Source organism: Panicum virgatum, chromosome 9N (assembly GCF_016808335.1).
Source record: "Panicum virgatum strain AP13 chromosome 9N, P.virgatum_v5, whole genome shotgun sequence".
NCBI classification, from domain to species: Eukaryota; Viridiplantae; Streptophyta; class Magnoliopsida; order Poales; family Poaceae; genus Panicum; species Panicum virgatum.
In genome coordinates this window covers 16,910,005-16,923,918 of record NC_053153.1, presented here as the reverse complement: position 1 = coordinate 16,923,918, position 13,914 = coordinate 16,910,005, and the positions used below count along the sequence as shown (strand labels likewise).

General features: G+C 45.6%; 1 protein-coding gene across 1 annotated transcript; it reads left to right on the top strand.

Moving 5' to 3' along the window:
* Window positions 1–8,895: 8,895 nt before the first annotated feature.
* On the top strand, window positions 8,896–12,427 carry LOC120688781 (probable leucine-rich repeat receptor-like protein kinase At1g35710). The gene is made up of 3 exons (XM_039971155.1): window positions 8,896–10,147; window positions 11,752–11,822; window positions 12,362–12,427. Exons 1-3 carry the CDS (start codon window positions 8,896–8,898, stop codon window positions 12,425–12,427), a joined length of 1,389 nt encoding a protein of 462 aa, XP_039827089.1.
* Window positions 12,428–13,914: the final 1,487 nt, after the last annotated feature.

Genomic DNA, 13,914 nt, shown 5'->3' with positions numbered 1-13,914 from the left:
GCCCCGCCGGCGGCCCCTTGCCGGCCTGCCCCACCTAGATTTTTTTTGCTAGCTCCGCCTCTGCGCCCACACCTTGGCAGCGTGTGCTCCGACCGCGCCCCGGCTGCGCCCTGGGATGCGGCGGCTGGAGGCGCGGGCTGGCCCTACCACGCGCGGTAGAGGGGCGAGACACGGGCGGAGGGAGGGAGTGCGACGGCGGCCTTTCGATGGGGGAGCCCTATCGATAGGGAGGAGTGCACGGGGGAGAACAGGGAAAGTCAAATGGAATTAGGGGCATAAGGGCAACTTCAATAGGTTCATTTTTTCCTTTTCTGTTTTCACCTTTTCTCAATATAGAGAATTGATGGTGAAAAAAATCTATTCCAACGTATTGATTTTTCATCTCTCTTTTTTTTTCTTAATCTTAATATTATCTATCCAATCCACGTCTCCCTTTCCTATTCCGCCTCTCGCCGTCGCCTTGAGGCTGTGCCGCCAGGACCGCGCCCTCCGACCGCCGCCGCGGCTTCCCCGCACCCCTCGGAGTCCGCGCCCTTGCAGGCATGGCCCGGTGGCGATCCGCCGGCTAGCTGGTGCCGCGACGCGTGGGTTCCGCTCGCGCACCCCACAGTGGAGGCCCGCGCCGGCTCGGCCGCTTGGGTGGCGCGGGGCGTGTTGGCCCTGGACGGTTTTTTTGCTCCCGGCTGGCGTTATCTGCGTGCCAATGTCCCGCAGCAAGAGGCACCTCGGCTGCTGCCTGTACGCCAGCATGGAGTCCACCCTCTTCGTCTGCGTGTCAACCTCCGCCTCTGCTTCCCTGTCTTCCCGCGCGTCGGGCGCCGTCGCGGCGGGCACGGCGGCGTCCGCGGCGCTCCACGACTGCAACCCCTTCTGCGACGCCGACGGCAGCAGTAGCCGGTAGTCCGCGCTGGGAGGGCTTCCGGCAGGGCACGCCCGCGCAGCTGTTTACTCGGCCGGCCGTAGATACGTGGTGGCGGCCGCGACAAGGGAGCAGACGAGGGCGCCGGCGGCGGCTCACCCTGCTCGCCGATGGACGGGGAAAGGAACACGAGGGGAAGGGAGGAGAGGGGAGGGAAAAGGAAGTGAAGAAGATGTGAAATGACAAGTTGACCCCATGTGACAGGAGGGGAAAGGGGAAAGAGAAAAATCTAGCTGCTGGAGCATTTCTCCCTTATAAGTTGAAATTTGGAAAAAAGATTCCCATATATGGTGAAAAATGGGATTGAGGAAAATCAAAGATGTTGGAGTTGCTCTAATAGATAATTCCATACGTGGGTTCTGCCTATAAGAGTTGTAAATCTGTTAAGTTCTAATGGATGGTGAACGGAATAGTACAGAAGTAAAAAAAAAGTTTAGACGATGGTACACAGATGTCTCCAAACTTTTTAGTAGTATATGTAGGTATCCAATAACTTCCATACTAGCAAACGACCGCGAAGCCGAACTGGCTAGCTGGCTCAATAGCGCCCCCTGCCTGCCTGCCGGCCGGGGTTCGACCCCCTTCGGGGGCGGACTTTCCGGTGGGTAGTGCAGGGGTAAAAAAATATCCTCGTCTGTCTCCATGTCCAAAGTATAGTCTGGGTCCGGCCTAACTCAGAAGACGACGGGCCACTATGTATATGTGGAGGGTGGGGCACTGGGGCAGGGGTTCAGAGATTTTTTTTGACCTGTGTGAGACGGTCTTCTTCTTAATACATTGCCGTGGGGCGGTCTTTCCCCGCAGGTTAAGTTTTTTTAACTTCCATAATATACACGTAAAAAAATATTTCCTATATTTCTCGGTCCGGACCTCCCGGGTGTCTGTCTGCCAAACACAGGGTTTTTCTGACAATCACTTTGGGCTGTGCTTTGGTTGTTGGGCTGTGCATGTTTGGGCCTTGGCGCTGGGCTGAAATGGCAATGGCCTTATAAATTGCAGCTCTGGTTGCCTCCGGACGTATCACTCGAGTGATTTTTTTCCAGTTTCAATCGATTTTTATACCAATCCCATCATGCCACGTATGGCAGCGTTGAGAGGGAAAATCGAGTGATAAAACAAGTAAGATCCAATCTATTTTAATCATTATTGAGACTAGGAAAAAGTGAGTGAAAACCCAATCCAGAATCAACCAAAAAGTGACAAAAAAAACACTGAAACAACGGCAGCTACTCAATCGTAGACAGTACCTTATCATGGGCCCGTCGAAATCCGATTGTCTGTTCAGAATCAACCGGTGGCCCGTGCTGTATGCATCAAGAAAAACAACAATACATATATCCACAAACAATGACTGCAAGAGCAGAAAGTAATTAGACACGAGCCTAACTCAACAATCACAAAACAATATCAGCTATCTATTTGAAACATCGAGTGATGACAAAACACACACACACACACACAATTGAGCACTCATCCCCACGAAATAGCAGTGCTCACCACTCAGGATGCAGATTTTACTTGATCGACCCAATGACCCAGCACCCAAAACTGAAATTTTGGTGTAATTACCCATTGGACCGGCTCATGAAATTGTAGTGTCGTTTGGTGCCGAGAAGGCTGGGTCAACCACTGGACCCAATCTCATCGTTGCCTTCATCCTCCACCCATCGCGACGAGAGACAGCCGCGCCGCCCTCGTCTCGATGCCGCGCCGCCCCTCGACCTCAATGCCGCACTGCCCTCATCTCGACGCCGCGCCGGCCCCTTCGTCTCGACATCGCCCCCCTCATCTCGACACCACGACTCATCCCCGACGCCGCTTCTTGCCCCCGATGCCGCCCCTCCCGACACCCCCCCTCGTCCCCGCGCCGCCTCTCCTATACATGGCCAGACGGGCCGCACGGCACGGCACTGGCACGAACACGGTCAAGCACGACACTAGGCGGCACGGCACTATGCCACGCTCGTGCCTCGCCGTGCCGTGCCGCCTCGGGCCACCGTGCCGAGAGCTAGGCACTAGCACGACCCTACGGGCGCCTGGCCGTGCCGTGTCGTGCCCTTAGGCATGGCGGCCCCGTCGTGCCCATGCCGGCTTGCCATGGCGCCGCGCCGAGGCTCCGCCGCACCGTCGCGCCGCCGCTTCATCATGCCACACCACAGCTCCGACGCGCCGTCGAGCCGCGGCTTCGTCTTGCCGCCGCGCCACCACTCCGACTCGCAACGCCTCTCGCGCGAGGTCGTGGTGCCGCTGCAGCGCCCCGCTGCGCGCCTGCGCCACACAAATAGAACGGGGAGTGGCATGGAGATCCGGAGATGGAGGAGGGGAGGTCGTCGGGGCACTGCAGCAGGAGCAGGAGCGACGATTTTGGGTGGAGGGAGCGGAATCGGGCAAGCGGCGGCGTCGGGAGGGAGAGACGGAACGGAGGGGGCGGCGCTGGGTTATTGCGTGAGGGATGGAGGCTGTGGGAAAATAATGTTGAGTTTTATACCTAAGTTTTGCAAATTGGAATGCAAGATGGGCCATTAAAATGCCATGTCTTTTGGTATTATCGGGCCGGTATCGTGCCAGCCCATTAGTCGTGCCGTGCCCGTGCTAGTGCCACGGGCCGGACCTGCGGCTCAGGCACTATATAGACCGTGCTTCGTGCCGGCACTGGCACTATGGTGTCGTGCCCGTGCCGTGCTAAGACCGTGCTTTTTTGGATCGTGCCCTTGCTGGCCCATCGGGTCTGGCCCATTTAGCCAACTATAGCCCCTCCCGACGCAGAGGCGGATCCGGATGCGGCAGATGCGGATACGGCCGCCGGCCGCGGCGCTGCGCCCGTGAGCAAGCCGGAGGAACATAGCGCAGCGGCCGGGGATCCCAGGTTGGTGGCGGCGCAAAGGAGGAGGAGCACATCGGCCATTCACACCTTGCCGGCCATGTCCGACCCATCCTCGCCATCCCCGACCGCGACGACCGCATGCACGTTGATGGAGCGGTAACTAAAATTCACATCGAAACAGTAGCACCAGATTTGGTGTTACAAAAATCGACTGAGGCACCGTTTAGTTCCCACCCCATAAACTCCGTAAACACAAAAAAACCGTCATATCGAATATTTCGACACATGCATGGAGTACTAAATGAAGTCTATTTACAAAACTTTTTGCATAGATGGACTGTAAATCGCGAGACGAATCTAATGAGCCTACTTAATCCATGATTTGCAACAGTGATGCTACAATAACCATCCGCTAATTATTGATTAATCATGGATTAATTAGCATCATTAGATTCGTCTCGCGATTTACAACCCATCTGTGCAAAATGTTTTGTACATAGAATTCATTTAGTACTTCAAATTAGTAAGATTCCAACGCAAAAAATTTTTTGCGTTGGAACTAAACAGGGCTTGAGATGCAAAGACGAAAATTACTCGAGTGGTAGTTAGTAATTTCACTCAAAAAACTAGGACCGTAAGTATCAAAAAATAAAAGTCACTAGGACAGCAGTAATTATCTAGTAGGAAAAAGTTTTAATTAGTCCCGGTAATTATAGCCAAACTTTGGATAACCTCCTAAACTATGATTTGGTTCATTTTACCTTCAAACTATGCTCATCTGTTCAAAATACCCTTTAATATAATTTGTACTTTTCATTTCTTCATACGTATATAGGTGGAGTTTAAAGTTGAAATTTTACAAGATGCTAGTGTACATCATAACACATGTTAAAAATATACATCATAATTTTTATCATTATTTTAATAGATTAGGATTTTTAATAATAAATTAATCATTGGAGTTTAAAATTATATGAAAACTAATGATGTAAAAATTATAAGAATTTTAGTATGCATTGTGATGTCCACTATACTAAAAAAAATTCAACTTGTGTATGAAGAAAACAAAATATAAATTATATTATGGGATAAATAAACTAAATGGTAGAGTTTAAGAGGTAAACTAAACCAAGTTATACTCCCTCCATCCACTTTTGATAGCTATATTTCAAAAATTCGAATGTTAAAAAATGATAGCTATATTTGCTATTGGCATGGACTGTGGTAATAAATAGCACTAGAAACGAGGATCTCTCAGTTAAATATTGGAGGACCAACAAAAAGTCTATGTCGCATTTATTAGATTGATAAGAACACTTAGTGCCTTTGATCATTGTACCATATGGAAATATATCAATCAAAACTGGATGGAGGGAATAGTTTAGAGAGTTATTCAAACTTTAGCTATACTTGAAGGGGGTAATAACTAGCCATGTTTCATTGAGAATCTTTAGGTCAGTCATCTCGAAAGATAATTAAGGCCTATTCCACTTAACAGGATCAATTGCTATTATCATTTACCTGAAACTTCGATAGTTGGATGATCTTCATTATCTGGTTTTATAGTTAAAAGTTGAAAATTGGACTTTTATAATAGTTAAAGAATGTAGACTAGATTTTTTCCTATTAATTTAGGGCAACAAGATCATTTCATTGGATGAACAATATGTCTGAAATTTTCTAAAAGAGCAATTTTTTTGTAATGGAGTGAGTAGCACCAGGGAGTTAAAGACCTGACCGATCGTAGTGTTCAGACATAGTCCTTGGTCTAAAATAAGTGGGCTAAAGTTTAGCCCCTTAGATCCGAACAGCTCCTAAAATGATAGCCAGCAATGTTGCATGTGCAAAATGTACACTTGGGGTCTTGGGGAACTGGAGGCTATTTAATTTCTCTATTAACTATTGGTCTGTTTAGATGGACTAAAATTATTGTACATGTGCAAAATGTACATCTAGGCATTGGAGGTGATTTAATTTCTTCGTTAACTAAGAGTCTATTTGATCATGCTAAATTTAAGTGCTAAACTTTAGCATCTACTATCATTTTTTAGTTTCAGCTAAAATTTAGTCCACTCTGCTAGCACTGCCCTTTGAATAGTATAGTAATAAACTTTAGCATTTTAAAACATCAGCGCATGGATCCAAACACCCCAAAGTCCCGGTGCGTACGTTTGCCTCTTGAGCGAGTCGGTGTGAAAGTTGTCCCTGCCGGCCTAGTTGTTTGTAACGCTGTTAGGTTTGTGGGGTTTCATTCATAGAGTTGGACTTTTCTGAAAAAAAAATATATTCTTCTAATAAAAATCACGGAAAAGCTTATGAAAAGGTCCCTGTCGATGTGTACGCTGTATCAGTTAAACACCAGCTGCTTCAGAACGCCGCTGCACATTCTTGAAATTTTTGAAACGTCGCTATCGTAAAATGCCCCCAAATTAAAGCACATCCGCAGGGCAAACAACATAGGTTGAGACCTGTATAGTTCACCAACATTTTTTTTGGCAATTCGATTGGACCCCAAAATAATCTTTCGAGGCTGCAAATTAAATGACGTCACAAACAGCATCTCCTGGAATTGCAACGCAACACTATCCTTGTGATAATCTTCAGCCTCAAATCTGGTTTCAGTAAGAATTCGAAACCTCTCTCTGGAGTTCTGCCGTCAGAAAGCACCGGATGCTGTTCATGCGTGGCTTGAGAAACTTGAAGGTCTCGTGCTATGTATATGCTTGCCAGACTGCCAGTCAAGGTTTAATTTTTCGGACGGAAAACACCGGTTTCTGGTAAAATTTTCCGTTTCCGGTCGGTTCCGGAAAACATTTTCCGGTCAAATTTCGGATTTCCGTTTTTAAAATTTGAAATTTCAAAAAAAAATCTAAAAAATAGGTAAAAAATATGATAAAAACTAGAGATTTTTATGAGTTATTTGCACCAGTTGTCATTGAAATATAACATCAAATACCTCACGAAAAAAATTAATAAACGACTGACCCATTAGTTAATGAGTAAACCTGTTAAGCCTGTTAAGATTGTGGGTCACCCGTTAAGAGTTTTTAACCCCCCACCCCATTCCCCCACCGGTCTGGACACGCCGTCGCCGTCTTATCCACTCACACCGAGCACTCTCAGCTCCTCCCCCCACGCAGCTCACCTTGGAAGGTCTCCGCGCAGGAGATTTCGGCCTGTTTGCGCCGGAATCCGGTCAGCACGCGCCGAGTTCCGACCGGGAGGAGCGGATTCCGCCTCCCCACGCGCGCCGAGTCAGATATTGACTGACCTTGCACGTAGTTTGGGTGAGCAAGTAAATGTTGTTCATTGGGCCGAAGAAAATATTGGTGACACCCACCTTGGAAAAAGGAAGACCAAAATTCCTCCAAGTCGGTCTAAAGGAAAAAAACAAAGAAGGGGTGATGATGAGGAGGAAATTCTTGGGAGTGAGGATAGCACACCAGAGCCTAGTGATGATACACATGGTGGTGGTGATGATGACGATGACGACGACGATGATGGCAATGATGGTGGTGATGACAATGATGATGACGATGATGGTGGTGGAGGTGCTGTTGGGGGTGGGGGTGCTTCTAGTAGTGGTGCTGCTACTGGTGGTATGAGATTTACGGGAGAGACTGACTTCACTCATGCCACACAAGATCGAGATCATGGAGCACCCTCCTCACAACGACGTCCATTAGGTCCGTACGATGCTGAGGATGATGGTAGCTCTACCTCTGTCAGCTCCACCTACAGCTACCCGTCGGCACCATCGTATGTGTGGCCACTACAACCACATCCGAAGGCTGTCCCTCCGCGTCCTCTATATGGATATCCCCATATGTACTATGAAGGATATCTCCCATATGGATCTCCTCAAATGTACTATCAGCAATATCCCCCAGGACAAGATCACATCGATGAGGAATGACTACTCATGTATGTGAAATAGAAATGTAAACCCTTAATAAGCCTTTTATTTTATCCAATGTTTATGCTAAAGGGTTCATGCTACTTAGATTTAATTAGTTGTATTCATGTTGGGTTTATTTAGCAACAGATGTCCTATATATGATCAGTTTGTGCATGCCAATATTGTTGATATCAATATTTGAATATTAATTTTAGAGTATAGTTTGTGTTAACGATTTGAGACTTGTATTATTTACATTGAACCTATAGTTTATTGCATTTGGATTGTGTTTTGTATTGACATACATATGTTTTATGTCAATTCTATTAATATTTGGTGTGTAAAATATTCATTATGCATTGTGAACTATTATATATAGAGAATTAGATAAAATGTTCTCAAAATATTCAACTATCCTTAACATAATTTGTATTTTCCAAATGTTATCATTATTTCCCGGTTGCTTTTCATCATTTTCCGGTCGGAAAGCACCGGTTTCCGGTCAGAAAACACCGAAATCCGGTCGGAAAACGTTGAAAAATCGAAATTTGAAATTGAAATCATTTTCCGGTCAGAAAATCCGGAAAAAACGGGAAAACCGGAATTTTTCCGTTTCCGGGAAGGTCCGGAAAACCAGTTTCCGTCGGAAATGTAAACCCTGCTGCCAGTCCTCCAATTCAACAATCTACAGTTAACAGTTGGAACTTCCTCACCAAAAAAGAAAAAAAAAGGTTGGAACTCCAACTCCGGCAACTTGTCCATACTCTGTGGCGCGGCTTGGACAGTGGACAGATTATTGTCTGACCTGTTCCTGTAGTGCCGTGAGGTTACTGTAAAACCCAGGTATTTCAGCACACCGACGACTCAAGCCATTAGGTGACTCGTCTTTCCAAGACAAAATGCCTACTACGCGTATCATGAGCCACCTGTACGTCTACGATGCCAGCTCTTGCTTCATTGCTTTTAAAAAATAACTGCAGTATATACAATACTGTCAGTTTTTTCAGTCAAAGATCACAAAATCTTGTGTCCTCTGCCAGTGGCAGAAGGAAAACTAACCTTGGACAGCTTGAATTCTTCCTGCAAGTCTTCAGCCCTCTGCATACCAAGTCTTCTGCCTATCCTATTCCTACAAGTCACTGCAACTGCTTGAACTCCCCCTCTATTTAATCCACTACCATGTAGCAGAGGTGGCATGGCACTAGAAACTAATCTCTTCCAAGATCTGTGTCTTTACAGTCTTGTCTTGGAGAAATGGTACAGCCCAAGATCCTCTTCTGTGCCACCATTGTTCTTCTGGTTTGCATGTCAAATGCCACCAACACACCACAAGAGTTGGCCCTCCTGCAATGGAAAGCCTCTTTAGCTGATGCCAACTCTCTGTCTTCATGGTCACCAGCAGGGAACTCCACCTGCTGCTCATGGTTGGGCATCACATGTGACGCTGCAGGCCATGTCGTTGAACTTAGCCTTCCCAGTGCTGGGCTCAGCGGCAAGCTTGATGCCTTCGACTTTGCTGCATTTCCAAACCTCACTAAGCTCAACCTCATGAACAACAGCCTTGTAGGTGTCATTCCCTATCGCCTCTGCGAGCTTCCTAGCATTGCCTGGTTGGATCTGGGATCCAATTACCTGACCAACCCAGACTACAGTAGGCTCTCTCCGATGCCAGCCTTGGAGTATCTGTCGGTGTCCAGAAATAAGCTCAATGGAGCATTTCCACAGTTCATCCTCAACTGCACCAACTTGATATTTCTTGACCTGTCAAAAAATGCTTTCAATGGTCCTATACCAGACTTGCTGGCCAAGATGACTCCGAATTTAGTGCACCTGAACTTGTCTTCGAATGAATTTTCAGGTACAATACCAAGATCACTTGCGCAGCTGCCAAAGCTCCAAGAGCTACGACTCAGATCAAATATTTTCAGTGGAGGGTTCCCGGAGATGCTCACCACAATGTCCACGTTGCAGGTCCTTACACTGGGGAATAACACCCTCAGTGGATCAATACCTATGGGCATTGGTAACTTAACAAGCTTGCAGGTCCTAGGCCTGACAAATAACAACTTTACTGGACCACTTCCCATGTCGATTGGAAAGATGAAGCATCTTCGAGCATTTCATCTTTTCAACAACGACCTCAACGGGGCAATACCACCGGCGATTGGAAACATGACTGCACTGCAACAACTCTTCCTTGGGAACAACTACTTCAATGGCACCATACCACCGGAGATCGGAAACATGACTGCATTGCAACAACTTGATCTTAGAAACAACCAGCTGGAAGGTGAAGTACCTGCAGCCATCTCATTGCTCCGAAATCTCAACTATCTAGCCCTGGGCACCAACAGATTAACGGGTACAATACCTTTAGATCTTGGCTGCAGGCAGCCACTCAATCTCATTGGTTTAGCCAACAATAGCTTCTATGGAGAGTTACCACAAGGCCTATGCAGATCTTTTGCATTAGAAGTGCTGGCTCTGAACAACAATAATTTGTCAGGTACGTTGCCATCATGCATAAGAAACTGTTCAAATTTACAATCTCTTAGGCTGGGGGGAAACCACCTTTCTGGGAACATATCACAGGTACTTGGAGTCCATTCCAACCTTTCTGTTCTTGATGTCTCCAAAAATCAATTTAGTGGAGCACTTCCTTCAACTTTCTGTTCGTATGCTTCTCTTCTGATCCTTGATCTATCAAATAATAATCTCTCCGGAGAACTCCCCAGCTGCTGGTGGAACTTGCAAAACCTGCAATTTATGGATTTGTCAATGAATGCCTTTATTGGCAAACTTCCATCAGCAAGGAACCATATCTCTTCTCTAAAATTGCTGAACGTGGCAAACAACTATTTTCATGGAGAGTTTCCATCTGTGATACAGAAATGTAAGAACCTAACCGTGCTCAACCTTGGGAGAAATAGGTATTACAGCATAATTCCTTCATGGTTAGGTGTGACAAACTCTAGGCTAAGGATTCTACAACTACGGTCAAATATGTTTCATGGAAATATTCCGAGAAAGTTATCAGAACTCGCTTATCTCCAGCTCCTGGATTTAGCGGACAATAACCTCACAGGTTCTATACCAACTGAGTTTGCCAACTTGACATCCATGAGGCAACAAAATAAAGAACAGTTAGTGATATTGGTCGAATACTCTACTCAATATCCATATTTTGGACGAGTTGATATAAACTGGAAAGGTCATGACGAGATATTTCAAAGAACAGTGTCTCTAGTTACAGGCATGGACCTATCAAGCAACTTCCTCACTGGTGAAATACCTACAGGGTTGTCAAATCTACAAGGCCTCAAGTACCTAAATCTGTCAAGGAATCATTTATCTGGCAGTATTCCAAAAGATATTGGTGACTTGAAGTTTCTTGAATCTCTCGACATTTCATGGAATCAACTAACAGGCACTATTCCATCAAGCATCTCAAACTTGATGTCTCTTAGTTCTTTGAATCTATCCAGCAACCAGCTATCAGGCAGGATTCCCAAAGGCAATCAACTCCAAACACTCGATGACCCTTCTATTTATGCCAACAATTCTGGGCTCTGTGGTTTTCCTTTGAGCATAGCATGTCCAGGTGATTCAAACTCAGTACCAGCATCTGATGAGCAGAAGGAATATCATAAAGACCGTGAAGAATTATGGTTATGCTATTGGGTAATTGCTGGGTTTATCTTTGGAATATGGCTGTGGCTTGGAGTTCTAGTTTTCTTGAAACCTTGGCGGGTGGCAATCTTCGAATTTGTGGACAAGATGTAAAATATAGTTATGATTGTATTATGTTGTTAGTTGCTCAGCTCAGTATTTTATAGTACAAAATATTGTTTTATGAAGTGCTCAACTAAGATTGTAGATGCCCTATTATCTAGTTTACACTACACTCTGCAGTTCCTCGCACCTTTTGAAATGCAAGTTTCTGTGATTGTACCAATGAATATCTTTCTAATTATAAAGGAAATATGGACTGTAATATATAGGATATATTCAAATGGAAGTATGTATTACAGTGGAAGGGAATATTTGGGTATTTCTAAAATTCTGAAAATTGAACGAATGAGAGTAGTTAACTGCCCTTTGGATATACAGATCTTTTGAGTGTTTACAGAATACCATGGTGTCGGAAACTGAGGGACTTCGGGGTTACCAAAATTATTGTGGTATGCTGTAATTTCACCATGTTTATTTTTTGAGTTTCTACAAACCCAGCGAACCATTATTTGCTTTCAAAATGTGAGAAGTAAAGCAGAAGTTCCCACTGAGACATTTTTTTTATGAAGCATTTGTAGAAGATCTGCTAGATATCAATAAAATCCAAGACACAAATAAAGGATATAGACCCTTCCTCATTTTCTGTATGTAATGAGTATGTGACAACTTGACCCTTCGCTAGATCATATTGCTTATCTGGTATTCTGACCAGGGTTACTATGCTGTGTTGAACTAAAGTAGTTGCTTTGGTTCCTGGGCCTTAGAGCGATATTGTTAGACAAGAATGTTATCCTATTTGAAGTATTGATGTGCAGAGGAATACTTACTGATCCGAAATAATTCACTTCCTGACTGCTATATCTAGCCTCAGGCAGCACCATGATGTCCATGAATATTAGCCTGCCAAACTTGCAGGTACCATGGAACACGCTAGCAAAGGGAGTGATTCATTCCTGTGAGACTGAACTTTGCATCAAAATTTTCCCAGGGATTGCCAGCTTGCCACCACAAGCGAGCAACCAAGCTGATCATGCCTGCAAGTCATCTTGTGTAGCTAGTCCATTTTGTATTGACATCATCAGCTGCTAATGAATGGCTGTGCCCCTTCACTTGCAGCGCACCGTGGCCCACTCGTACAACACTCTTATTATTCATTAGTTGAATTGTCACCACATTTCTGTCGACCTACACAGGCTTGGTGAATAAGGCCCTGTTTAGTTCCTTTTTGCAAAAACGCAAAAAGGTGTAAACTCTCAATTTGAAGTACTAAATGAAGTCTATTTACAAAACTTTTTGCACAGATGGGTTGTAAATCGCGAGACGAATCTAATGATGCTAATTAATCCATGATTAGTCAATAATTAGTGGATGGTTACTGTAGCATCACTGTTGCAAATCATGGATTAAGTAGGCTCATTAGATGCGTCTCGCGATTTACAGCCCAACCATGCAAAAAGTTTTGTAAATAGACTTCGTTTAGTACTTCAAATTAGCAAGATTCCTTTTCACTTTAATGTGTTTACGGCTTTTTTGCGTTTACGGGGTGGGATCTAAACACACCCTAAGTTGTCTCTTCCATTCCTATACACAAGGAGAGCATACATGAATGCTACAAGTATACTGGAAGTCTGTAAAGTGAACTTCACTATGAGGTTGACAAACCTGAAGTCTTGAGTCATCTGGTGATGTCATGGTTACATACTTACATGGTGAGGCCAATCAGTAAGCATGTCAAAAAAGATAATATCTATATGGCCCCAAACTGCCTCGATAAAATGCTAAGAAGGTGGGGGTGAAAAACTGATCGGGACTCCAAGTTGTTTTTTGGTCAAGTCCAGTGTGTACCTTGTTTAAGTGAAACGTATCCACAGAACACTGCACATTCACACACGTTAATTCAGTGGTTAGGTGCAGAGTCTCAGTCCTCTGCTCAAACCATTCAGAAGGAACAACTGCTCATACCATTCTGATTTTTGAAGGCAAAGAAATATGTGCAGAACTTGTATATTTCAGCAACAGTGTTGACAAAACCCATTTAAGGGTCCAGAGTGGCCAATATACAACGATTCGTTCAAATGCAAACAACTTGCCCAAAACTGTGCAAGCAGAAGCAGGAGAGCATACAAAACGGACCAGGATGGTGAGAGTGACTCGAACCTGAAGTTGGGACATCCGTTAGGATGCCGACGAGAAGGATTCGACTGAAGTAGTCGTCGGAGTCACCGATGCACGGCCTCAGCGGCGGAGCGGGGCGCGCCGCGGCTAAGCGGCCGATAAGCTGCACGAGTCCAAGGTAATCCCCCATCTCTGCACCGACTTGAGATGCCGCAGCAGGGACCATGCGGGAACGCCACCCTCTCTGCCTCCGTGGAGCAGTTCGACGGCGACAGCATGGTGGCGGCTCCGCCGATGACGCGCAGAGGATGGGAGTTCTGAAGAATCGCTGGGCCTGGGCCACAAGAAGCTCGGTCCTACAAATCGGTTTTTCTGCGTTCTCTTTCTGTGGGCTGCGCTCTGGTTAGCTAGGCCCAAAGGTTTCCG